Below are 26,092 nucleotides of genomic sequence, written 5' to 3'. Positions count from 1 at the left end.
CTCGCCTACAACGGCCTGGGGACTTAGAGACCTTATTTCTGACTCCTTCACGCTTCCCGCTCTCACTTTCTTTTCTGTCTTGTCATGTTGCTTCCCTCGATCCCGGTTTGCTTTCTCTCCCTCTCCTCTGAAGCTTTCCTGTGCTCTCTCCCTCTCCTCCTCCTCGTGTCTCTGCTGCTGTCTGTGCAGGGAGTCAGGGGAGCGCCCTGGCAGGAGGCCTGTCCTGCTACAACCCCTGCTGCTCTCCATTCATCTCTCCACCGCTTCTTCCCTCTCTGTCTGCCTGTCGTTCTTTCATCGCCAACTTCCACTGTATCTCATGCATTTCTCTTTCTCCACTCTCCACTTTCTCCATGCTGCACATACTTCTCTGCTCCATTCATCCCCACCTACCCCCACCCCCATGAGCTCATTCCCATTCCAATTTCTCTACCGTGCTCGTGCAGTGAACATCTGAGCTTTTATTGTCACCTCACCTGTTGGAGCGAAGGAGAGAAATAATAATCTGCTCTGCTATGCTCCTTTTTGAATAGATTCCACAACTTGACTCACCACCTTTCAGAGTCAGGTGTGGGAAACATTGCCATTCGGGAATCACACGGAAAGCAGGGCAGAGGTTCGAAACGGCAATGATGGGAACACAAAGGAGTCACTGAAAGCAGAGGTGAATAAATTAATAATGAGACACTGTGCTGATCCTAAAAGATCCGCTGTCTTCCTCAAAGATTCTTTTGCAGGGTGGACACTGCTACCATGAAGGGCAGAGGACACACAGACACCATCTCTCAATTCTTCAGAGGAACGACCGCACTAAAACCAGGAGCAAAGTGAAAACTCAAAGCAAAGCAAACTCCCAGAGAATGTAACAATCCTATATGCTTATGCTTTGAGTTTGAATCATTTCAAGCTTTTTCTCTGGGAAAAGAAAATCTCATGTTTTTCCATCAGTTTGGTTTCTTAATACTGAGACTGCTATGGAGAATGAGCTTGTCAGCAGCGTAAATCAGAGGTGTACCAAATTCAAAACACAGCACCATAATTGCCACATTCATCTAAACGTGAAATCATTTAAGTTGACAACCATAATATCAGTTTTCTCAACAGCATAATCTTAGGCTTCTGTCACCCATTAGCGGCACTCGTGACAGAATTCAAATTACATTTTTATGTCCATGCACTTATCTCTGACTTTTTAGAAGTTGAGATTTTCTAACACAGCTGTTAGTCTTGTGTTCTTTTTATTCAACATGAAGAGATTCCAATCCAAGGTGCTACTGACGGCGCCAACTATCAGCCACGTAACATCGTCTGTGGGGAAACATGAACAGTACTTTTACTTTCAGAAGAGACTTAAGTGGAGGCACTTTATCTCTCACAAGGTAGCTCACCTTCATTATAATATCCTGCAGGGACCCCTAACAATATATCAAATCTGTATTTATTATTGACCAGGTGTAATATAACAACAAAGATTGAAAAGACTGGAGCTCCCACTGCCCATGTCTGCAACTTAACAGCAGGCCCTTTTCCTCCATAACCTAAAGCATGTAATTTGACTGCAGCTGCTTCACAGTGAAAAGCAAAAATGTTACAACAGCCACACACTGTAACGTTGCAGTGATACAGTTCTTTTATTGTGAAGTAGCCACATACACACAATGCAGCCTTGAGTTTAAGTTAACCTGGAACACTGATCCATTGCTTGAATTATTATCATTATTATTATTATTATCTGCCGCTGCTATAACTTAATTCACTTATGGACACAAGCATCTGTCTTGTGTTTACATATCAATTACATATGACCCTTAATTTTGTGTGTTGATAACATTTGGTCTATTAAGGCTTGATTGGCTAAAATTGTATTGTTATATCCTGTATTTACAGCATAGGCTTTAGGAAATTATAACCAGCCTTCTTCACTTTTTGAGACATTTTATCTTGATTTTGTCTGAGAGGGGTCATTTTGTCAGACGCTTTGGTTAATCACTTATGTGGTGATGCCAGTTTTGTGGGCAGGTGGGATTTTGTGAAGGCAGAGCATCCTTACTCACGTCACCATATGGAATCGGCTTATTTTGAGCTCAGCATCAAAGGAGGAACATTACTGTTAATACTCACATTTAGAATATACTAATGCAACTTACTTGTGTTCCCCCAAATCAGTGTTTTGAGGTATTACAAAATATAATTTAGATTTTTCTCACTGCAGGGCTATAGAAAATGTCATGCTTTCTAACGCGAGTTGTCATGACTGTTCACTAGGTGTCATGCCTGGTGTTTTTTGCTTATGCTTTGTCTTTTGATTTCTGTCCATGTGCCATGTTCCATGTTTGTCTTGTGCTTCCATGTATTATGTTCAAGGTTTTTGTCATGTCCTATTTTATTTTGAAAGTGTCTCTTCCCCTGTGTGCCCTGTTTTCATGTAGCTTTGCTTTTAGTTTTCCTGATTACTTTCTCCCTCCTGATGTGTGTCACCTGTGTCTCGTTGTCATGTCTATTTAGTCCTTGTCTTCCCAGTCACCTTTGTCTGAGCGTCTGTGTTTTTTCCCCCCACGTCATGTCAGGATCTTTTTTGCCTTGCCATGCCATGCCATGCCATGCCTTGCCTTGATTTTGCCACAGTAAGTGTGTGTGTTTTTTGAGTTTAGTTTAGTTTAAATAAAGACTTTTGCTTGGATCTGCCTGCCTGCCCTTTTTGACTCTGCATCGGGGTTCAGTAAATTTCTGCGTCAGCGACGCCGCCCAAACATGACACTAGGGATCGATATTTGAAGCCAATGTAATTAAGAACAATTAACTTTTTTGCATAATTTACTAGAAGTACTTTACTTCTGTATTTACATTTTCCGACACTTTATACTATCACTTAACTGAGCTTTAAATCACTTTTCGTCCCCATTCTGATGCCTGGTCTGAACTTCAGCAGATTGTCTTCCTAAATTCCTAAATCCAGTGAGTTATTGCACTAACATGCAGCCGAACTGGTGCACCTTATAAAGTGTGGCATCAGTATACTCTTCTAATTCTGCCAGAAAGCAAATAAATGTATTTCCCAAAATGTTGAAGTATTCCTTTGAAGGGCTCTTCAGGAGCTCAGGTTGCTGGGTGTGGGATTACAACTTGTAAAATAGGTGACAGTGTTATGGAGGAAAAGGCCAATGCTCTTTCAGCAGTTATTTCAATGTAATGGAACATTTTGTGAAAGGTCAATGTTTCCAATTAGACTGAGAAAATGTAAACCATTTCTCATGTTTATACTTGTTTTGTTTGTGTTTTTTTGGTAGTAACTTTGCTTTGTGCTCAAAATGTCAAGATGGAACCTTGAGGGTTCAACTCCTTCCTCATCACGTTCTCTTAGAAAGTTCGCGACCATCTGTGCATGTCATGTACTCACAGCCTCGGTATGGACGGGGTGCACAGCAAAGAGGAGCGCCGTGACGAAGGCCAGACGCGAGTCTTCGAACGTGCAGCGTTCACACGTGTGCATGAGCAGGCAGGTCACGGCACAGTGCAAACACACGTTGACAATGTGGAAATAGAGAGGCGTCATGCCGTGCAGCAGGATGTTCAACCTGACAGACAGACAGACAGACAGAGAGAAATATTCAGCACTGTGGGATGAAAAGAGAGCTGCATTGTGTCATCTGATACGTTCCTGTGCAAAAGATATTAAAAATGATTAAAATTCATGAAAAAGACAAAAACAGACTGATGAATATTATAGTCAGTGTCAGTCACTTTTCCATAAACCCAAACCAAATGAAGACATAAAAGGCCCAACGGTATCTTAAACAACCAGCCAGCTGTACAGCACTGTGGATTTTACTCGGAATCTCTAAAGTAAATTACCTTTTACATTTCCTAGATTAGATGATTGTCTTATAATCCTGAACGAAATCTAAATCCATTTCCACGGTGGAATGAATTTTAAATGAAAGGAGCGTGATTGCTTTCAGAAAGAATGTTGGTTTCCCCGACACCAAATCACACGCTGCGGAAGATCTTCCACTAGCTAATCCCTCAGCGAGGAATAACATATGCAATTTTCACCACGTTCATCATAATTGGTATTAAAGCCTCTCACAGAATATCAACAACCTGATAATAGCAAACCCTTAAAGAGTGAAGCAGTACATTGGGACAGCTTCCAGGTGTCATTCTTTTGATATTGATTTTACAAAATTGACATGGAGATAAAACATTTCAGGAAATTGATTTATGATTTTAATGAGTCTTATGAGTCTGAACAGTGATTTTCATTTAAATTATGATTACTTTCTGGAAATAAAAGTCCACTTGAAAATGTTTTCTTCTTTTCTGATACTGGCAGCAAATTTTTGAAATATTTCACTAAAAACCACATAATTCAACCTCTCAAGCTAATTTTCAATGACCATCCCTGGCTGGGCCTTTATATAAAACTCAACAACAAAAACACAAGACGCAATACACAAACTCAACAATTAAGATTTAAGAGCACAAAAGACACACAAAACACAACAAGAAAATACAAAGAGAACAACAGAAGACACAAACTGTAACACAATACGATAAAGCACCGTAAAACAAGAGCCACCAATTCATTGAGGACTACATGACTCATGCTTCCGAAGATTTTTCCAGCAGCAGCGCTTAAGTACTCAAAATTGGCTTTAGTGGTCTGAGTGACTCGGCTGATGAAGGATGCTTTTGAGACACTGGGGTGACCAATTTCTTCTTTCTTCTTCTACAGCAGCAAACACAAGCCCGTCCAACACTGACTGTTATGACTACTTTACGTTGGCTGCAGCAATATGCAGGTACTCTTCACTTACACTCACAAAAGCAACACCAAGTGAACTATGTCCCTCCTACACAGGATAAAAACAAGGGAAACAGACAAGACGACAGTGGCAGAAACCATTCAGTTTTGTATGTTTGAATGATTTTTTTTGTAAAATTTAAAAATCATGAGCCAAACACAATTTGTATATTTTTTAATTTCTGCTTTGAGATCTAAGCAGACAGCCCGTACTGTCCTGAAGTCGGTCTTGCCTCTCCTCGTCTTCTCTCCTGTCCTTCTTCTCCGACTCTCTCCTCTACCTCCTGTACTCCTCTCCTATCTCTTTTCACGCTTTGCTCTCTCACTTATTACATGTAAATTATTAAAGTTAGGAGAAGATGGTGACCATACACTACGTGGCACTGTCAGTCTGAGTGAAATAACATGATGTGTGTCAAGGGGTTAATGTGTCTTTTTATGTAAAGTCTACCTCTAAGGCAAGACTTTGCGGAACAAGACAAAACCCAAACAGTGACAGCTGAACAGACCATGGTTTCACATTTGAACTCCTTATCTCTGATTGTAATTAGCTCTAATGGGGTCCTCTGTGAGCCTTCTTTCAGTCCATTAAGTGATGAAGGAGACTGGCCTCTACTATCCCTCTGTTATTCATAATTCAATGAGGACGATTGATAAAAACTGCTTGAGGTTGCAAAGAGAGCCTTAGCCCTCACTATTATCTCACCCTGACCTTAGCTGATGCTGATCTGCCCTTAAAGCCAGTGCTGAGATGAGTGTAGTACAAGTGAGGGGCTGTGAGATGAATTTCCCCGAAGGCCCGTCCGGGGTCCCGACCCATCTGTGAAACGAAGGCTTCAGAGGAATTTAAATTTCTCATTTGAGGCATTCAGCTGATGTGCTTATCCACAGAGACTTACAATGAGGGAGCAGGTTGGGGTTCAGTGTCTCACTCAAGGACATTTTGACGGGTAGCATGCCTGCTGATGGACACATGCAGACTGCTGAAGGAATCTAATCTGTGACCTTTGTGTGATGGACTGCCTATATAACCACTACTCCCAAACTTGAATAACAATGAGCCTGGGCTTGCATGATGACATATAAATATATGATATCATGGGTATTGTTCTGCAAGATCTGTGAACTGAGTTACTTCATCATTAGACTATTTAGACTATACGGTCTTATTTCACTGTCTGTGACTGTCTGACTATGTAACTTTTTAAAGACTAAATAACTAATATAATAACAATTTTTCTAAATAATAATAATTTTCACTTTACAAATGAAAACCTTAACCAGAAACTTAAAATGGCTATCGTTAGTTGATGTTTGCAAAATGGAGCTAGATATTTTGTCAAAAAAAAAACCAACCCAAAACCAAAAAAACAAAACTTAACTCTTAAGTTTTAAACTTAAAACTTAAGGTCAGCTGACTGGGTTTTTGAAAGGTCAAGAATTAAGTCTGAAATTCAACTAGACATATATTTGTTTTTGTGGTAAAGCTGTATATTGTCAAGAATCTGGTGATATGATATATATCAATATACAAGGGTTATGATTCAACCTCATACAAAATTAAGAGAGGCAATATATTGTTTCATAGGCCTGTGTTCTTTGTTCGTTTATATTAGCAAGTCTCATGCTAATATAACTTCTTCCTCTCTCAGTTGACGTTACATTGTAGTGGAAGAGTCAAAAGATAGATTTAGTACAACACTGCTATCAAGGGTTTAAACACAACATCATCATAAACCACAGTCACAAATCTTTGCATGTAACTACTAATCAAAAATCTACAGTATTTATGAGAATCGATACATAAAATATTTTTATACTTAAATGTATGGATATTTTCTTATAGCCCTTATTAGCAGGCAACTTATCCTGAAAGTAGATCCCTGGTTTTGCTTGCTGTGATTGACGAAAAAAAAAATCACATTCACATGCAATTTAGTATAGAGTCAACTAACATAAACTGGATGACTTTAGACTAGGGATGCGCGCAGTTAGCTCACTAGTCATTTAGACATTGCTTACCTCACTAGACGGATCCAGAAATACAAGAAAACTTTGACTATATGTAGATTTATGGGCATGGGTTATGGATTCCTGCATGCATCCACATTAACGGTGAGCAATAAATATTCCATCAAAGACAAGAATCAGAAGCTGGACTTTGTTGTTTCAGTAGACACTGCTAAGTGGAGCCACAATGAGCAAGTTGGTAATTAGCCTGTCTATGCAGCCCCTCTGTGGCTTTAAATGTCGGCTTAGCTATGACAGCACAGTATCATGTACAACAGTATGCTGACATAAACTGTAAGAAAATGTCATGTCTTCATAGTTAACTGTTGCTTTACAAAATATGAACCTCCATTACTATTGTTCACAACGCTGGTTAAATGTTACTGATGAATGTGATTAATGGTTCAAAATTGTCTACTTGCTGATTTTGCTTTTTTTTCCACAAACTACAGTGTGCAAGGTCAAGAATTAACAGAGTAAAGAACAACTTATTACTTCACCTGTCCTGAACACACAGGTGCAAACTTTTCTTTGTGAGTCTTCCATCTCACCCAGAATTTTAGATTCATGACAGCTTGGCTGAGCCAGCGAGAGCGAGGAGGAAAACATGACACCATGATGGGGAAATAAGACAAAGACAACTTGATAGGTATTTGAGGAAACAATACAACCCAGTCAAGATCCCACATTACACAACAGAATAACATCTGAGAAACCTACAGTAGATGAACAGAACGGATTTGACAGCTTTTGTCATAGTATTTTCATGTCTGTCAGTTCAGTTCTGTCAGTCATGCCAAAACAGTATTCTAAACGGCTGACAACAGAAGGGAATAAAAATAAAAAAAAAATGGTCAACCTCACTGTATGAAATTGTTGAGGGAAGCCAGCAATATGTTGATAATTTACCAATTAATGTCCAAAGGACTGGTCCTTTTGGGACCATGAATGTCATGGTGAAAAGTGCAACAGGAAAAGGCAGGGAGCCAGTAGCATCATTAGGATTATTTTTTTCATTATTGTAGAAAATATGCTTACTGACGGGTAGTTAAACAGTTAGAGAGCTAAATAACCAATTAGAGCTTTGTCTTCCAACACAGCTCGTTAGCTATCTCACTACATTCATGAAAAACAGTGATTTGACCCGAGGTTGGCACTACAGCAACGTTCAATATGTGTTTAGATTCCTCCACTGAGAAACATGTGTCTGGACTGCAAATTTCCAGGCAATCAGCTCATATTAACACAATGTTACAATGACATACAATGGGACAGTTTGCAGTCTTGTGTGAAGAACTTGCACCTCAGATACTTCGCCAGGAAATTAGTGGTTTGCTCACTCTGGGTCAGGAGTGAGCTACTGCCCCAAGTGAAGGAGTTCAAGGATCTCACGGTTCAAGAAAGAGGGTAAGATGGATTCATGCAGCATCTGCAGCAATGCCCCAAAGAATGTCATTGTGGCTGTGCTCACAAACGGGGCTTGGAGTAGAACCACTTTGGCAAGAACATCTAGGCTACCTTGTTTAGTTTTCTGCTGCTGCAACATGAACCGCACGAATGTGGACAATGGATGGATCGCGTGCAATCGGAAATAAAGAAAGCAGCACCAAAGGAAAGATCAGGGAGTTGCGAAAATTACTGATGATCATTCTGTGGGGACCCCAAACAATATCCACAGCGAAGTTCCAGGTGTTCACGCTAGCAGAGCAACAGTAAAGTGATTGGCATTGAAGCCAAGCATGCACAATTGTGTAGTCTCATTCAGTGAGACAGACACAGTGTCCTCTGTGACTGGCGGCTGGAGAGGTGGAGTGCCCGTGCAGCAGCACCAACAGCAGCAGCAGCATGAGGACTTCCTGTCCTTTACGCTAATATATTCTCCTCTGCTGAGACTGGGCCATGGCCCAAAGGAAGGTTGCAAGAATACTAAAAATAGGTTGTTAATTATTCTGAAGAACGTTGCATCAGCAGTTAACAGTTATGCTAATGCATTACCAATCCCTGCAATGCAAAATAGGCTGAATAAAACACTGTAGGCAGACTACTGAAAACAGGGTGAAATGTTTTGAATAAGTTTTGAATCAGGGATAAAGAATTCTCTCTGATATAAAGGAGAGCAGATGACTAAATAGCTGGCAAAATGACAGCATGTCCTAGATCCTTGAACATCAGGTAATAATTTCTATATTTTGAAACAGATAAATAGCAATTGGGAAATTAAGCTCTCATAACGCCTGAGTCAGCTTCTCTGGGACTCCAGCAGCATCATCTATCACTTTCTTACTCTTCGTCTTTGTCATTTCTTATTTTTCACTCTTCATCTCCTGCTCTTGTCTCTTTCTATTATCTGCTATGACCGTGTCCTCCTCCTCCTCCTCATCCTCCTCCTCTCCTCATTTACCAGAACAGCATCCATCACCACTTCTTCCTTCCCTGTCTTGTGTCATCTGTCCTTGTGTTTCTATTTTAATCATATGGCCTCTTGCTTTCTCTGTCTTCCTATTACTTTCTTTCGCATTCCCTATCTCCCTTGTTTTCTCACCATAATCACTGCTCAGTTCATGGTGCACATCAGGGTTCAGCTATAAAAAGTGCCTTGAGGCTGCGTTGTGTGTATTTACTCTGCCTGTGTGTGTCCTTCACCTTGATCGAAAAGGAAAAAAAAAAAAAAAAGCCCTGCAGTGTGCACCAGCACAGAAAAGACAATGCTGAACTCACTGCACATTCCCCATAGGTTCACCACGGGCTTGTGTGTGTGCCTGTGGGTGTGGATATGTCCTTAGCCATGCGGAAAGCAGACAAATACACACAGAAGTGACCCCAGGCCAGAGGTGTTGGAGGAGTGCACCCATCTGTTCCTCTGCATGCATAAACAGTCCTTCCTCAGATGTTTCAGGTAACATGCCACGATTCCTTTCATGCAGAATATAAGTCGGCCATAGCTTTCCGGGCTGAGCAAGAGAACAAAGTTAATCAGGTTTTGAAATGTTATCAGCGCACTAAACTAACTAAAACCGAAACATCACAACAGCCTGGAGGTGGGTGAGTTTCAGCTGAACGTTCAGCCACGGCACTCTTGTGTTTTCCCACTTTCTTGTTCGATTGATCCTGTAGCATTCAGCATTGCTGATGCCTCTGTATTCTATGTGCGTTCAACAGAGTGATTTTCATGCTACATGGCAGGCCTTCCCAGGAGGACACAGCAGAGTTGAAGGGGAGGGCACAGAGGGAGAGGCATAGGGGAAAGATACAATAGTCAATGAAAGGAACTAGAGATGTCAGTTTGAGTTCATTTTGCTTTTGATAGCCTGGCACCCATTAACCACCAGTTAATTTTAAGCAAGAACAAAAAAAAAGGCAAAATGATATGAAATAGGAGATGTGCTGTCCATATAGCCCAGTGTTTTTTTGGACTCAGTGAGCTTTGGCACACTGTACCGGTCAGCTCCTTGGCAAAGTCGTCTGATGTGTCCCAGACAGAGAGCTCTGAGTGTGGAGCACACTGGACAGCATCTCCCAGTCAGCACTGATTACCAAGTAGGGTTGCAGTCAGCGGTCAGGGCAAGCCTGTCTACCCAGTTATGGTTTTTCTTCACAAAGTGTTTTTTTTAGTCACTGCAGCTCTTGATGGCATAACGTACTCGGGCCTGACGTGTAAAACAAGCTCTTTTAATCCCTCGTCCTCTGCGACACTAATTGGCAGCATATCTGTCTCAATCATTCGTCATACTGAGTGATTAACTCTGCGCGCCTCACAAGTTCCGCATCGTGAGGATCGTATCAAAAACTACAGGAGAACTTGCCTCAAGAAAACTGTGTGTGTGTGGGGGGGGGTCTGCAGTGTCAGACTTTTCTATCCTTATCCTGTTCTCATATTTATCTTGCTGTACAGACACTTGAAACAAAATTAAATGTCAAATTCCAAAATGTTAGTACTTTGAATGTTCTTCAAACAATACAGAAAACCTTTATTTTCAAATCTAAAACATCAAATTCTCTCCAATTATCTCCAATGCAGGATTGCAAGGTTGCTCTGACAAGTGAGGAAAAGCACTGATTTGTAGTAGAACCTCACCAAAAAATTTGCAGGGCCAAACTATCAACCTGCACCAGGCAATCAGAGCTTCAGAGGTATTTGGGTATTGCTTTGTGCATTTTTACACTGAAAAAGTCTTTCTCTCCCTCTCTGAAGGGACACTTATCAAAAATCTTTGTGTTTATTATTTATAAAAGAATGACAATATCAGCCAAAATATTGGTATAGGAATTTCCAATTCTAAAAGATCAATATTCATACTGGCCTCAAAAATCCAACACCAGTCTGCCTGTAATCTGTATATTCAGTGTGTTCCAAACACCAAAGGACACAAAGGAATTCAATGCAAAACAGAAGTGTGTGCATGTCTACTCTGCTGTCTGCATCTGTTTGGAAGTACATCAGAGCCTTAAGTGATTATGTTGTGCACTGAGCCTGTCTCCGCTGTAGGTCTACCGATCTGACTCCAGTCTGTGATACCGAGCCAAAAAAACTTCTTCATTTCTGTCCGGCAAATAATCACACATCAAGCTGAGACAGCTGAAGCATCTGAAGTGCAAGTGAGGCGATTTTAGCCGAAATTAGGGATTCAAAAAGGTTCGTAGAAAAAAAAAAACACTCACGACAACAGAAGCTGGCCCTGAACATGAAACATGCAAAACATCCCACACAGCCATCTTGTCGATCTCTTATTACAGCCTTATCTATAATTTTCACATTTGGTCAGGAACTAATTCCCATTCACCTATCTGTTAATAAACTTTTAATTATTCAAACTCTTGATAGCATCTGGAGTAGAACAAATGCTGGTAATTTTCTACAGGGAGAGAAAGAGCAGAGAAAAGGGGCCTGACAATCACTGTGACCTGAATTATCCTTTAATCATTATTTTTCCACAGAAAGTGTGTGTGTGCCACTTAATAGCTACACCATTCTCTACATGCACACAGCAGCTGCAGCAGATCAGTGTGTTTGGCTAAAGGCTATCTCACAGATGACAAAAAAAAAGACTGCGGCCACGCATGCGAACCAGCATCCCTCACATGACAAGCTAATGAAGATGGTGTGGAGAAGCTGTCGGCCCAACAGCCCTGAGAGGTGCAACCCAAAGCACTGAACAACCCCATCCGTCCCCCCCAAGTGAGCAATAAGAGACCACCTGTCACTCCTGAAAGATCACCTTCTCCTCCATCGTCTCTGACCATTACTGCCGTCTCCAGCGCACATCCCTCATTAAGCACTTGTCTGTGTGTGTGTGTGTTCCTGAGAGCAGATACAAAGCTGGACGCCACACTGTTCATTCTCAGGAGAAACATTAAGGTGCAAATGTTTTTCAAGAAGCTGCTTGAGAGCTTGTAAAGCTGTTGGGACTGAGACAATCCTACTGCTGGACCACACACACACACACACACCAGGGACTCTCTTTTAGCTATTTTAAGGGGAGAGTGTGCTGATGGAGCTCCGCCTGAGGACACATTATGTCTGTGACCAGACCAGCCAGTCACATTCCCCAACACTCCTCTCGTTTTCCCTTAAATTAAGCTACATCCAGAACCAGAGTGTGAAGAGCTGCTAGCTGTGGATGGAGATTTACTGATATTATATGAATAGCTCCACTTTTTGAGAACTATGTTTATGCCTTCTTGCAGAGAGTTGGAAATTGATGCCACTCTCATGACAGTTTACCTCTTGACTTTGAACTGTTCCTGATAATTAACTGCTGATAAAAATTGCATTAACTGTAGAATAACAAGCTATGTACCTGGTCACCATATCAGTATGAAGCCTAAGCTCTGACCAACCTGTGTGGGCAGGACAGACAAAACTTACTAAAAACCAACTGAAAGTAATTAATTGCCGGTTAGTACATATTCTTATTACCATATTCAAGTCATTATAACAGTTGGCGTACTAGCGCTCCATAATGAATCATGCATCTGACATCAGCAGGTTATGATGCTCGGGGAATGTGGTCCCAGCAGGACGGTATTCTACTGAAAACGAATCACAATGAATCAGAGACAACATTTGCATATTTGTATTCAAGAGTTACGTGCATGCTCCTTCAAAACATTTAAGGGAAATGAATGAGTATTTTTCATGGTTTTCGTTGAAATTATTCTTCTGTGACCTCTTTTGCATATCCAGAGACCAGTGTGGGCCATGCCATCTGTAAGCTATGATACAAATGATGTGTTTTGTTTTGTTTTTTTTGTTTGTTTGTTTTTTTTTTTTACTTTGAGCTGGATGTTATCATTAAGCGTGACATGACAGGAGTTTTCAAATAATAGCCCGCTGGCTTATTATTTTCAGCTCTACGTGTGCAGTTTGTGACCATACTTAAGTACCAGGATGTGGTTCTGCTGAAAACCAATAACAGAGGATATCTACCCAGCCCCGCTCAGAGTAGCCTCATCCTCAGCCTCATCATTTCTGATACAATAAATCATTTTCAGTGCTGCATCAGGACAATTGCTTTAATCAATACCTTACAACGAAAAATAAAAGCATGGTTCTCCACCACACATTTTTCATTTAACAAATCTTAAATATTGTCTAAACATAAGCCTTCACATTAGAACTTTGCCCAAATTAGATCATGACTAGCATCAGTATCAGCATATCTGTCAGCCAGTAAGTCGCGAGTTGCACACAAATAATAGCACAGAAGTGTTGAAGGTAGTTTAGAATTTTTGTAAAAATCAAGAGCTATCTGATCTAATAATGAGTAAATATATAGTCCAAATCTGCCCACACAGTTATTGTCAGCATTCAGTACTGCATACTTTTCAGTACTCAGTGCACTAAAAAGTAATGGTTGGATCTGCTCACTGTTTACCATTGTATGTCTTAGACAGGACCACAACTTGGGACACCAACTCATGTTCTCTGTCACTGTTTTACCCTTAATTTTATTTATATTTTTTCCCAACAAAGATGAAGGTCAGTTAGGAGGAGAGTGAGCAGCCTTTATTATATTCTACAATTTAAATCTCAGACTTGTGCATACAGCATTACACTCTAATGCTGCAACCTCAACAGAATTATAGGCAGCAATTAAAATCTGACAATCTTGGAGCCACCATAATTTGATTCTGTTTCAATCCACTTTTGCATCGGTATGGCTCATTTGGCTCGTTTCCCGTCATTTGGGAACACTGTGTGGGCTGTCCTTGTTTTTCCTCCTGCAATCAATGCAACATAATATCATTCATAACACAATCCCACCCTGTTCTGGATGCTCGCCTGGTTCCATCCAGCGCCAAACTGCGCGCAAGGAGACCCGCCCTCCTGGAGCACTGCACACTGCAAAACATATCGTGTTTTCCGATCGCCAACCTCCGGGTCCAGAACTTTAACATCACCCCCTGACATCCTAAGACACAGTACACACGTCCAACTCCACTGCCGTGGAAGTGAGAGTCCTACAAAAGCTGCGCAACAAGTTCCAAACAAGCCTTTTCTCCGCGTGTATCTTAGGCTCAATGTCATCTTAATTACTTTAACACTTTTAAACCTTAAGTCACACATCAGCAGTGTTGTGGGAATGACGACTGAAATGTGCTGGGATGAGTTATACGCGTAGCAGGACAGCCGAGATGCATTCCCCGCTCTCCCTTCGTATAAATATTTATAACAGGAAAAGACACTTGAATTATGATACTCCTATTACACGCGTCTGTAGTTTATAGCAACCAAAGCACACGGGGTGGTATTTCTGTTTCTTCTTAAACTACTGTAACACTCTTTAAGGTGTTATTCTGTGTAACACTTGGCTGGTGTTGTTCTAAAGTTAAGTATGAGGCTGCATTGGCTTCTTTCCGTAAGGGGACAGCTGCATGACGTCAGCCTTAATTGCACGTTCATACAGCTTTCATGCGATAGTTAGCAACTGAACTGTCACCTCGGGCTAACATAGACAACAACTGAGGTTAAACTGCCATTAAGTATTAGTTTTCGGAGCGCCGGGTGAGGTGAAAACAGTGGAGTTGGGAAAGCGGGAAGAACTTACTTGAAGGTGAGGATGCACAGCGGTCTGTAGGACTTGTGGCTCGTATTGTCTGCCATCCTCTTTCCCCAGAAGTCGTTGGTGAAGATGTTTCTGAGGCTGGAACCCGGTCGGACGTCCGGGTTGTTGATGATAGCCCACACATCGTCGTGCACCAACTCCCCGTGGAGAGAGTTGCTGTAGCACAGGACGCACAGGGCGGCCAGCACGGCGTAACGACCCGCAGCCCACACCGCCTCTGGCCGGACGGTCACCCGCGGCTGCTGGCGGGCTTTCTTCTCCCGTCCCGGCGCTGTCATGTCGGTCCTGGCTTTTCTCGCAGCTCCGCTGGGCTGGGGATGAAGCTGGTGAAACTGGAGGGTACGTCCATTCCGCCTGGCAGGTAGCGGCTGTGTGTGCTGTGGACTGCGGGGACAGTGTGCTTGTGTTATGCTGCTTTCATGCGCAGTCGGAAATGTCGGACTCACAACACTCGGACTTACAAGTGAGCACCCGTGGCTTATGTTCTACTATCTGTTTTTTCTTCGTTTCTACGAAAATAGAAAATCGTATATATTTACGCACTGAATTGTATTAAGGATATTATTTTAAAAATAATTTGTTTTATTGGCTATTTAATGGATGATTAACTTATTGGATATGTATTATTTAAGTAACGTATCATATTATTTTCTTACATTTTCTTACTTTCTTACAATACATACTTAATGTGCATTCTAGTTCGCTACTGACCTTGAAAACATCTCTGTGTGTGTGTGCCAGCAGAAAGAAAGTGTTACGTAGTAGAAATGGCATACTGACATAAAAATTCTTACTCAGTAAATATAAAAGCCCCACAAAGATTCTACTAAAGCAGGAAATTAACCCTGAATAGCTCCAGTTATGCTGTGCTATGTGTGTTATGCTGAAACTTCCACTTATGACTGGCACAAATTTTAGTAGAATGAAATATGACCTGGAAAAGTTATTATTATTCCATGACAAGCCCTTTGGACTTTATGGGGGAATAATGAGTTACAATTAGTATTTTATTTTTTATCCATACTGGACCAAAGGCATGGTTGAGCCCTTAGCCATAACTCTTGAATGTACGAGCTTATGTGGAGTACCAGAACGCGACAACAGCTCCAAGAATCCGCCTGCGAACGCATGCGCAGAAGGACGCCCCCTCTCTCTCGCTCTCTGGGCCGTCAGAAACATCAGCTGCTGAAAGTCAATACTGCTCAGTGCAAGCTACATGAGCTCATGATTGCGATGGCATAATACTGACCTTTCTCTCCGCACACAGAGTCATTACAAACTAACGAGCTAACGAGGAGGGGGCGGTGACGGTGACCGCAGAGCAAAGAGATGCTCTTACACTGGACGCACATGTAGGCTACACAAGCAGGGTCATATATGACTTCAAGTTCATTACTTTAAAGCTGTATATTCACTATCGTCTGGTTCTCCCAAGGTATGTTTTGAGACACATCAAAATAGATATTTGTTAGATATCTCCAATCCTTCCAATGTATATGTATATATGTAACATATTTAAACAGGCCTATTTAAGCAGTTTAACTGCTGGAGACAAGGTGTCTGCTGCTTCACTCAAAAGTCACTTCTCAGTGTTGAAAGACCTGAGGGCTTCAAGTTTCCACAGCGCACTTGTGCAAGCAACATAACGGACCATCATTAGCACCAAACTAGTTGTAATGTCACACTCACATCTCAGCATCTCAGATGTTTTGCGCGAGCACAAGACAAACTTCCACCCCTCAGCAGATGAATGCGAAACAGCCTTCCATCGGGACGTCTCCCTGCACGGTGAAGATCAAGCATCAGGAAGCTGTGGCAGAGTATAACACGGAGAGAAAAATGTGAGGAAACTAGGTGAGAGAGGGAAGGAGGGGGATGCAGAATTTTAAATATCGAATGTTTGAAGGGAAGCAAAGACACAACATGACGCTGTAGCATCCACCTGTCCTATTGCAAGTAGTTACTACAATAAGTCATAAGACATTTGTAGAGTTAGTGTAGTGTAATGTCGATTAAGCATTTTTTTTATTTAACACCTCTGATGCTATAAGCTTCACATTGTTGGGCTGTGTATTTCATTCAGGTATAACCCACTGAACTCATAAATGGGGCTTAACCTTACTCCCTCTAATGTGTGTTTACCTCATTGTGTGGAGAATATCTCTCTCTCTCTCTGTTGTCTGAGGAATTGTGATTGTTTTAAGGTCACATAGCAAAAAAACAAAAAGGTTTGAGAGGGAGATGCAGCGAAAGAGTGTGTGAGAGAGGGAGAGCCTTAGGGCAGACAGCCGAGAGTCAGTCAACAACATGCTGAACATCTGGTGCGTCCCCTCACGGCCTGACCAACTGATTGCGATTCCTGTTGCGTGGTGGCCAGCTGGTCACTGTGTACTCGGCCTCCTGCTCCGACACGGAGCTCATTTCAGTCTGAGCCACTACAAGCACAGTGCAGCAGCTGCTCTCACCGGCAACACGCTGACCTTCTTCCCTACAGCGGACTCAGAGATGAAAGTAAGGCCAGTCAGCGCTGCATTCTGGTGCATGTTTACACGGCTCTCGATTACAGGCACGGTGCCTCTACCTATGTGACTATATCCCCTTTCACACATGCAGTCTATCCCTGCAATGTCCGGGCACATTTTCTGCATAGAGTCATGCACGAATGGGAGCGGAGATCGATATATAAAGAAATCTGACCTGATAATTTCCCACCTCAATACCAAGTGACATTTCAGGAAAATAAAGACTGGTACAGCTGTACAGCAGTAACATTTCAGGGACAAAGACATCCATCTGACAAAAGACGCTTTTACTTGGAGAGAGAATTATCACCAACTCTGCGGCCTTAAACAACATTTTGTCCTTTTTTATTAACTTATTGTTTTGCTTTCACAACACGTTTATTTTAAGGTTGAGTTTCAGCGCTTTTCAACACGTTTATTTTAGCTTTAGCATTGTTCCAAACATCTGACCTGCCACTCACATCTTCACATTTTTCAGCAACTCGAGTCTTTGTCGGCAGAATTTGAAAATGCAACAAGACAACTGATGGATAATGGATCGAGTTGTAAGTATGACAGAAATTATGGCATTTTTGTGGAAGATTGCAGGTAACATGGGGCCATGGTTGGTACATCTACTCCCCCTACTCTACTTTTCACTGATGATGAAAATCATTTGTTAGAATACATGTTTATCCCGGAAAGACTGACCAAGGACACAGGCATTATCGCAGGAAATTCTCTCTGTTGACATGTTACTCGTCACAGTAGCAGCAGTGCATGTGTGAAGCTGAGAGTGACTGGTCATAGCAGCCGGGTCAGCAAGTGGACGACATGAGGGGCAATGGAGCGATACAGGCTGACAGACTGCCTGCTATCCATGACTGCTGCTGGTACAAGCCACCGCTCTGTTACTTACACACATACACACACACACACACACACACACACACACAGATGTGTTTAAACTTATTCTAAAAGCAATTCTTCACCTTAAAATTGAATGATTTACATTATGTTAACTTATATTTTGTCCCCATAATGAAGGCGATTCCCCACATTGTGACAGTTTTATTCCCAATATCATGAGTAATGTGTGTCCACACACACACACACACACACACACACGGTGGCAATATGTGTACACATCTGTTTCTCATCCGTCTTTCTTTTTTTGTCTAACATGCACACATTTGGAGAACTTACTAATAGCGTGTTGCAGGGTGGGAGGGGTTATTAGAGGGAACTGGGATGGTTACAGGGAAATCATCTACTGCTGGATGCTGTGTAAACACAACCAAGAGACAAGATGGCTGGCCTAATGTGCTGTTCAACTGAACACTTTCCATAATGGAGGATAAGAGCTGTGTGTGTCTGTGTGGAAGCTTTCAAATAACTGACATATAAACTCAGGTTTATTACCCAGGTTTTTGTTCCTGTAATACCTCTGAAATCTGTGTGTTTGGTGTGTTAACCAACTGAAGAAGTGACATATAGACAAAGTTCCCAATACCATGTTGCAATTTTTTTTTTAACCAAAGATATTTCAGTGCTGTAAGAAGACAACCAAAGACTGAATTCATTCATCATCATGGTAGCAACTAAGTACCGAATAGGCACGGTTTACCTTCCAAAGGTCATTAAAATGAACTGCTGTCATATGCATCCATTGTAGGTATCATTAATGAAATTGCTGTGGACAATTAAGTTTTCATTTGCTTACTTTGCTGCTTGTATAAAGCCCTGGAGATGATATAGAGATGGAATATATATATATATATATATACATATATACTGAGGGCACATTTGATTACACTGAATATCTGAAATGCAATTGTGTCTGCATGAGATGTTGTTTTGATGTTTTGATTAATTTGTGCACACAATGTTTATATACGGAAAGCCAGCACAATAGACCAGCTTTATCAGTGTTGTGTAATGGAAAACATTAATTCTGAAACTGTCAATGTGCATCCACATATGGTATGTCATAGAATTAGAATTAGAAGACAAATATTTCTTTGTCACATGCAATCACTCAGTACAACAAATTGAAACTTGTTCTCTGCATTTAACCCATCCCTGTGGAGCAGGTTGCAGCCATTGTTAGGCACCCAGGGTCCTTGGCCAATGCGTGCTGGATGGTGGGGGAAGCCCACAGGAAACCCACACATGTATGGGAAGATGCTGGGATTGTGTAATTAGTTTTTTTGTGTGTTTTCCCCTCTCTCCCCAGTATCTTTGTTCCTCCCTGTATGCGTGTGTGTCTCTGTGTTTGTGTGTCAGAGCAGAGCTGGGTGGGGCTGACCTGCTTTTCTCAACTCACCAACACAGTTAAACCTGATTCCTGCAATCAACTCCACCCCAAACCTCCCGAACACAAGCACCAGCTCATTCATTCAGACTCTGCCAGAATGTTTCTGTTTCTCTTTCAGTTGTCTCGTTTTGTTGCTTAAACTAATTCTAACGCGATCCTTGTGCCACAGGTTCACTGCCTTGCCTCAGCTTGCCTCGCCTGGCTCTGTCTCCTATGCGCCTCTTCAAGATCACCTCTTCTCTGGATTTTCTCCGAACAAGTCTTCTTTGTGTTTTCTGAACTCTCATCTCCTTCACCTTCTTCTGCTCTGATTGACCACATTGCTCTTCACCTGCCTCACTGGCCTGACACCTTCCCAGACTCTGGACTTTCTGTATATTCAAGACAAGTCTCTGCGATTATAAATAAATTCTGGTTAAATTATTCCAATTCCCAAGCTTTGGGGTCCTCATTCTGCTGATCTTAACAGAAGAAGATGCAAATGCCGGCACAGAAAGGCCATGCCCTAGCCAATCAAATCAAAGCAAGGACCTTTGATTCACGAGGCAACATGGCTACTGCACAGACACGAGAGCTACACATAATATAACTTGACTCAAACTCATATAGGGCTTTTCCACTGGCACTTTACAGTTCATGTTTCCAATTATCTAACACTGTGATAAACAAGGCTCGCCTGGGAATTATTTAATCAAAGCGTGAAAACTAATTGTATCTCATGCACATGCAGTAGCATTTTGAGTGCTTGATCTAGAAGAATATGGGCTCCAATCTAATACCATAGGGGGAAGCACCGTGATGCAGTGGTTAGCACTGTTGCCTCACAGCAAGAGGGTTCCAGGTTTGAATCCCGGTCTGGGATCTGCCTCTGTGCAGAGTGTTCATGTTCTAAATGTGCCTGCATGGGTTTTCTAATGGTATGCCGACTTCCTCCCACAATCCACAATGGTTGTCTGTCTTTGTGAGTCAGCCCTGCAAATGACTGGCGACCAGTCCAGGGCAAACCCCGCCTCTCGCCCGTAGTCAGCTGGGATAGGCTCCAGCTCCCCCCACCCCCCAACTTTGACAGATAGGTGGGATAGAAAATGAATGGATAGATGGACATTGCCATAGGTTCCTTATGGTTGTAATGAGGGGGTTACTCATTAGACCTACAGATGACTATCCTATAGCTCAGTCTGATCTGATTATGGACGTTAGAGGTAATGGAGCTATGTTGTTTATGTTTATGTTGTTTCGGTTTACGAGAGGAAGGAGCAAGGAAGGCATTTTCTCCAGGGGCAGTCAGACAGAATGCTTTGATGAAAGAGCAAAAGAGAGAGGGGAAGAAAGGAAAAGGGAAAGGGTAGACCAGCAGCCTTCAACACCCATCTCCTCTCCTTTCATCCCCTCACACTTTCCCCATCTGGCCTGATGGACTTTATGCAGCTTTTCTCATCAGCATCATCATTAGGGTGACACATTCACTGTGCCTGTTCTGCACTGCTTTCTCACGGGGGTTGGTCGGCCTCGCATTTCCGTTCAGCTGACAGAGAGAAACACCTGTAGCCAGGTAGCCCCGCAAGGCTGCATGTCCTTATCAAGCTCTCGTCTCTGCACAAAACCCCTGTAATCACCACATCAGCTATTCAACACCCGGTATGACTCATCAGAGACCCAGGAGGGAGGAAAATCAAACACCTGTTCTCTCCCTCTCCATCGCTCTTCTGTGCTCTCACGGCTTCCTGCTGAGCTACAAGGAGAACTGCCAGGAGAAACTATTCACCATCAGCTGTTTGAAATACGAGCATCGTGCCAGAGCTGATTTTTTCATTTGTAGAGAGGGGTTTTTGTGCGTTCGAGGTCCCGTGTGCCGTTTGCTAAAGCAGCTAAACAGAGGCTGCCAGAAACTGAAAGAACATTCTCCCAAACGGCTTGTTCCCTGAAAGATGATACAATAGTTAACAAATGCCTAATTATAAAATAAGATACTCAGAGTATTTAAAAAAAAAACATCAAGTGAAACTATCGAATAAATAGCTATTACTAGTGAGGCTTCTGTCACTGGTGACTACTACACTACTTAAGGCAATCTGAAGCAGTACTGAATATCCTGGCATTAATGTATAGTCAAGTTCAACTTGTATTGAACCCTGACTTGAATTTCACCTTGTAGGCGATGGTCACACCCTGCATTTGCACGCGTGCGACCATGTCCTCACAGGAAATACGTTATTATGGGTCCCACTGCTTTTCTTGAAAAAACTTGACCTATTCTACTCCTGATTGACTGATTCACCCTACTCGACTATGAGATAACAGTATGAGTCAAGCATAGAGGCTGTAGTCTGGTTGTTACTGTGTGTTCCACGTGATTAGATTGTAAAACAAGCTTAACACTATAAGACAAAAGTATCCAGACACACCTCTGTATAGGGTTGTTTTTCAGGGGTTGGCCTAGACCATCTATTCCAGCATGACTGTGCCCCAATGCACAAAGCAAGGTCCATAAAGACATGGCTGGATGAGTTTGGTGGGGAAGAATTGACTGACCTATACAGACCTCAACCCCATGAAACAGCTTTTCTGGAACAAAGACTGTGAGCCAAGCCTTTTCATCCAACATCAGTGCCTGACCTCAAAAATGCTCTACTGCATGAATGGGCAAAAATTCAAACAGAAAGCGTCCAAAATCTTGTGGAAAGCCTTCCCAGAAGAGTGGACGCTGTTATAGCTGCAAAGCTGTCGATATACTTTCAACACAATGTCATTAAAGTCCCTGTTGGTGAAATGCTTAGGGGTCCCAATACTTTTGTCTATGTGCTTTGCAGCAGATTGTGAGCTGCAAACTCTTTGGGTGCTGCAGCTATATATCTGGACTATATGCAGAGAGAACAGGCCAGGTTCAATGGGTGGGCTGCCCCTCCACTCACACAAAGCGTAAAAATATAATGGAAGAAGTTGGTTTGTTTAGTGGGTAAACTACAGCTCACAATCCACTGTATTAGCACTGCTGCTGGCTGTTAATTATACAAAGCAACTGCAATAAAAACACGGACATAACTGCTAATGCTGCCTCTATGCTTGACTTAACCAATGCAACCAGCAAAGGTAACCAATCGTGATTGTACGCCTCTGTGGTCTAATCACATTGCAGCTTCAATTGGTGCCTGCTCAGACTTCTGTAATACATGTTGCAAATGATACAGAGCTTCATTACATGGTACAACGACAATAACCTGAAGCTCAGCACCACAAAAAAACCATTGAGCTTGTGGTGGCTTCAAATATGGATGATTGTGCAAAGAAGCTACAAATTCTGAAATGTCTATGCTTGACCCACATCTTCAACCCTGCAGCACAGAAGATCTATACAGTCAGTACGGTTTCATGGTGGGTTTCATTAGTGTCACCAATTCAGTATATGACCAAATGTGAAATATGGTCACAGTGTGCCCTTCTTGGTTAGTACTGTTGCCTCACAGCAAGAGGGTTCCAGGTTTGAATCCCAGTCTGGGTGCCTCTGTGCAGAGTGTTCATGTTCTCCCTGTGCCTGCATGGGTTTTCTAATGGTATGCCGACTTCCTCCCACAATCCACAATGGTTGTCTGTCTTTGTGAGTCAACCCTGCGATTGACTGGCGACCAGTCCAGGGTGAACCCCGCCTCTCGCCCGTAGTCAGCTGGGATAGGCTCCAGCTCCCCCGCGACCCTGACGGATAACTCATGCAAACACAGGGAGAACATGCAAACTCTGCACAGAAGGGCCCAGACCAGGACTTGAACCCAGAGCCCTCTTGCTATGAGGCAACAGTGCTAACCACTGTGCCGGCCCCATGCTTAACATAGAACATTATTTTAAAAAATTGCAGTCCTTCTTCTTGGACTGACGCCACTTCTATATTTGCACTTTTACACACTGACACTTCAGCAACTGAATTGCAGTTGTTAGACTCGTTACCAGAAGCTGTCTTTTATTGAATTTTCTATTTTTATGTTTTTAGGCGTCATACAGTCATAAATGTCTTTTTTATCACTGTTCTATCCAGCCCCCAGGCATCATCATCAATAGTATGTCAAACAATGATATAATTCATTTTGGATTTAAGTTACTGCATAAATGACTTTTAACTACTATAGCCATTAAGCTTGAAGCAAGTGAACAAGAAGGCGTGCTCCACTGTGGTATTTCATTTGATTATTACAGCTGGCTGGCTGATTCCCACTAAACGGCAATTGCACTCATTGTTATGGCCTGCCATCCAAAGCATAGGAGGTCTGTTAAATATTACCCATAATGCTATAGGTACAATAGGCCATTAGAGAAGAGAGAGATTAGAGTGTCACTCAGCTGTGAAGAGCACTGGGACGTCTGCACTTGACGAGCCCCTCAGGGACACAGCACAGGGGACAGGCGGTCAAAGCGGCTGGACGAGGAAGGCTGACATTTAATATGCAGAGTGATTAACAAGGCTAATGTAATTAAGCACTACATGAAACAGTCTGCGGAGGAGATGACTATTTTGTAAAATAATAAATGCAGTCGCTGTGAGGTGAAGACGGTCAATAAAGTTAGGGCCCAAGAGGCATTGTGTAATGGCCACCCGAGCATTCGTCTCCTCAGTTAGCAGAGAAATGAGTGCAGACTTAAGTGAGACAGATGTGTCAGCTTGCAAATCTGATTCATGAAGCTGCCATACAGCATGGAAATGAGCACTGCTTTGATCACTGATTAGATTCAGCTGAAGAAGTGCCTTATTTACATTACATACACTGTATATGATGCATGCTAATTTATGCGGGTGCTACAAGTCTCAGGCTGTTGATATGCAGCAGTATCACTGTACCTTTCCTGAAGTACAGGCAAAGTCAAATAGAAAAATACTGTATGTGGTTTGGTGGCTTCATGATAAAAGCTACTCTATGCAAAGCCCATAGAGTCTAACCATCACTGCTTTTACAAAGACATTATGTGTCTTCAAGGTAGTGACAGATTATATGTTATACAGCATATTTATGGACTTTTGAGTGAAATGAGAATACATGAGCTGCTCACAATTCATTTATCTATGAGTCTTGAGAAACAGGTGTGCTGTCTGAAACACATGAAATCTTTAAAGCTGCACTTATCAATACTTTTATGTTAACAATCAATAAAATATCCATGATTAATATCAAAGGTTTTGCTATTGGGGTAAACCTAATTTATCATCAACTCCTTGCTCAGCGCCAAATGTCAGATAGACAAAGTTAGCCAGTCACTGGTGAACATAGAAGAGAATTTTGCAGTTTAGGAGCCAGATAATTTGTTGGTGGAGTCTAGAACAGAGCTAATATAAGAATGAATGATGGACCTCAGTCAACAGATCCCAAATGAAAGCAACAGATTAGTTTTTGATGACACATATATTAACAAGGTGTGTCAGATGTTGTGTTTTGATCTTTTGCCCCACAGTGGCCCAACATGCATAACCCATCTTTAATTCCCAGATGATAAATCATGAGCTGTGCTCGGTGCGTTTGCAAATTGCGTATAAAGATCAAAAACCCACAATATCAAGTCAAATTTAGACTAAAGGGTCTGGCTGTAGAATGCAACTGTTATATATATATGTTTTAGTTCCATTCAAAAGCATTCCACTAGCCTTAATCTGATCAAAGTCAGCGATGACTGCTGCCAAGATCCAATTGCATGCACACACACACACACACACACACACACACACACACACACACACACACACACAAGAGAAGAGTTGCATTCATGTGCATTAGAGGCAAAATCCAAGAAGCTTGTGGAGCACAGCACGGAATGCTTTTCCTGTGCCATGTTTTGAGGACGATAAAGAATTCGGCAGTGCTGTCAAAACATGTCGCGTTACTTGAGGAAGAGCGGGTATGTTAATTCACTGAAAGAATAAAAAACAGTCAGCCCTCTTTTCCACCTGTGCGCCCCGAGCCATCCATCCATCCATATATGTGGGTCGCTGCCTCTGACAGACACACATCTCTCAGCTGAGAAGGTTTTCTGCCTCGCGGAGCCCCCCCACAGAGCAGAAGCAGTACAACACATAGCTTCAGCTGTCACAGTGAAGGCTTGCCATGCTTCTTCTCCTGTGTTCTCTTGGGACTTTTGCTTCTGTCTGTATCTGCCTCTCCACACAATCTCCCAACTGACGATTTTGTCTTTCTCACTTGTGGGGGGGGGGGGGTCCTTTAGCTATCTCTTCTCTTCTCTTTGCATGTATTATGTCAGGTCATCTTTTAACATGACAAGTCACTGATTTTGACTTTGCTCCCAAATCATTTTGTTAATTGGTTAAAATGACTGAATTTAAAGTAGAACCTGTAGGGACTGAAATGGATACAGAGTTTCCACCTCTGTACAATACCTGCTGAGAATGCTGACAATTAAT

General features: G+C 42.1%; 1 protein-coding gene across 2 annotated transcripts in view; it reads right to left on the bottom strand.

Moving 5' to 3' along the window:
* tmtc1 (transmembrane O-mannosyltransferase targeting cadherins 1) overlaps positions 1-15,368 on the bottom strand; it is a 97,786-nt gene extending 82,418 nt beyond the window's left edge. For both annotated transcript variants that reach the window (XM_046378611.1, XM_046378612.1), the window contains exons 1-2: positions 14,863-15,368; positions 3,398-3,575 (exon numbers count right to left, since the gene is read on the bottom strand). In XM_046378611.1, coding sequence (XP_046234567.1) covers positions 3,398-3,575; positions 14,863-15,158 — 474 coding nt within the window. In that variant the 5' untranslated portion in view covers positions 15,159-15,368. The remainder of the gene's footprint in view (positions 1-3,397; positions 3,576-14,862) is intronic.
* Positions 15,369-26,092: the final 10,724 nt, after the last annotated feature.

The sequence above is a fragment of the Scatophagus argus genome, chromosome 22 (genome assembly GCF_020382885.2).
Source record: "Scatophagus argus isolate fScaArg1 chromosome 22, fScaArg1.pri, whole genome shotgun sequence".
In the NCBI taxonomy this organism is placed as follows: domain Eukaryota; kingdom Metazoa; phylum Chordata; class Actinopteri; family Scatophagidae; genus Scatophagus; species Scatophagus argus.
Note: the sequence above shows the minus strand (reverse complement) of the source record. Positions and strands in the feature narration are given on the sequence as shown.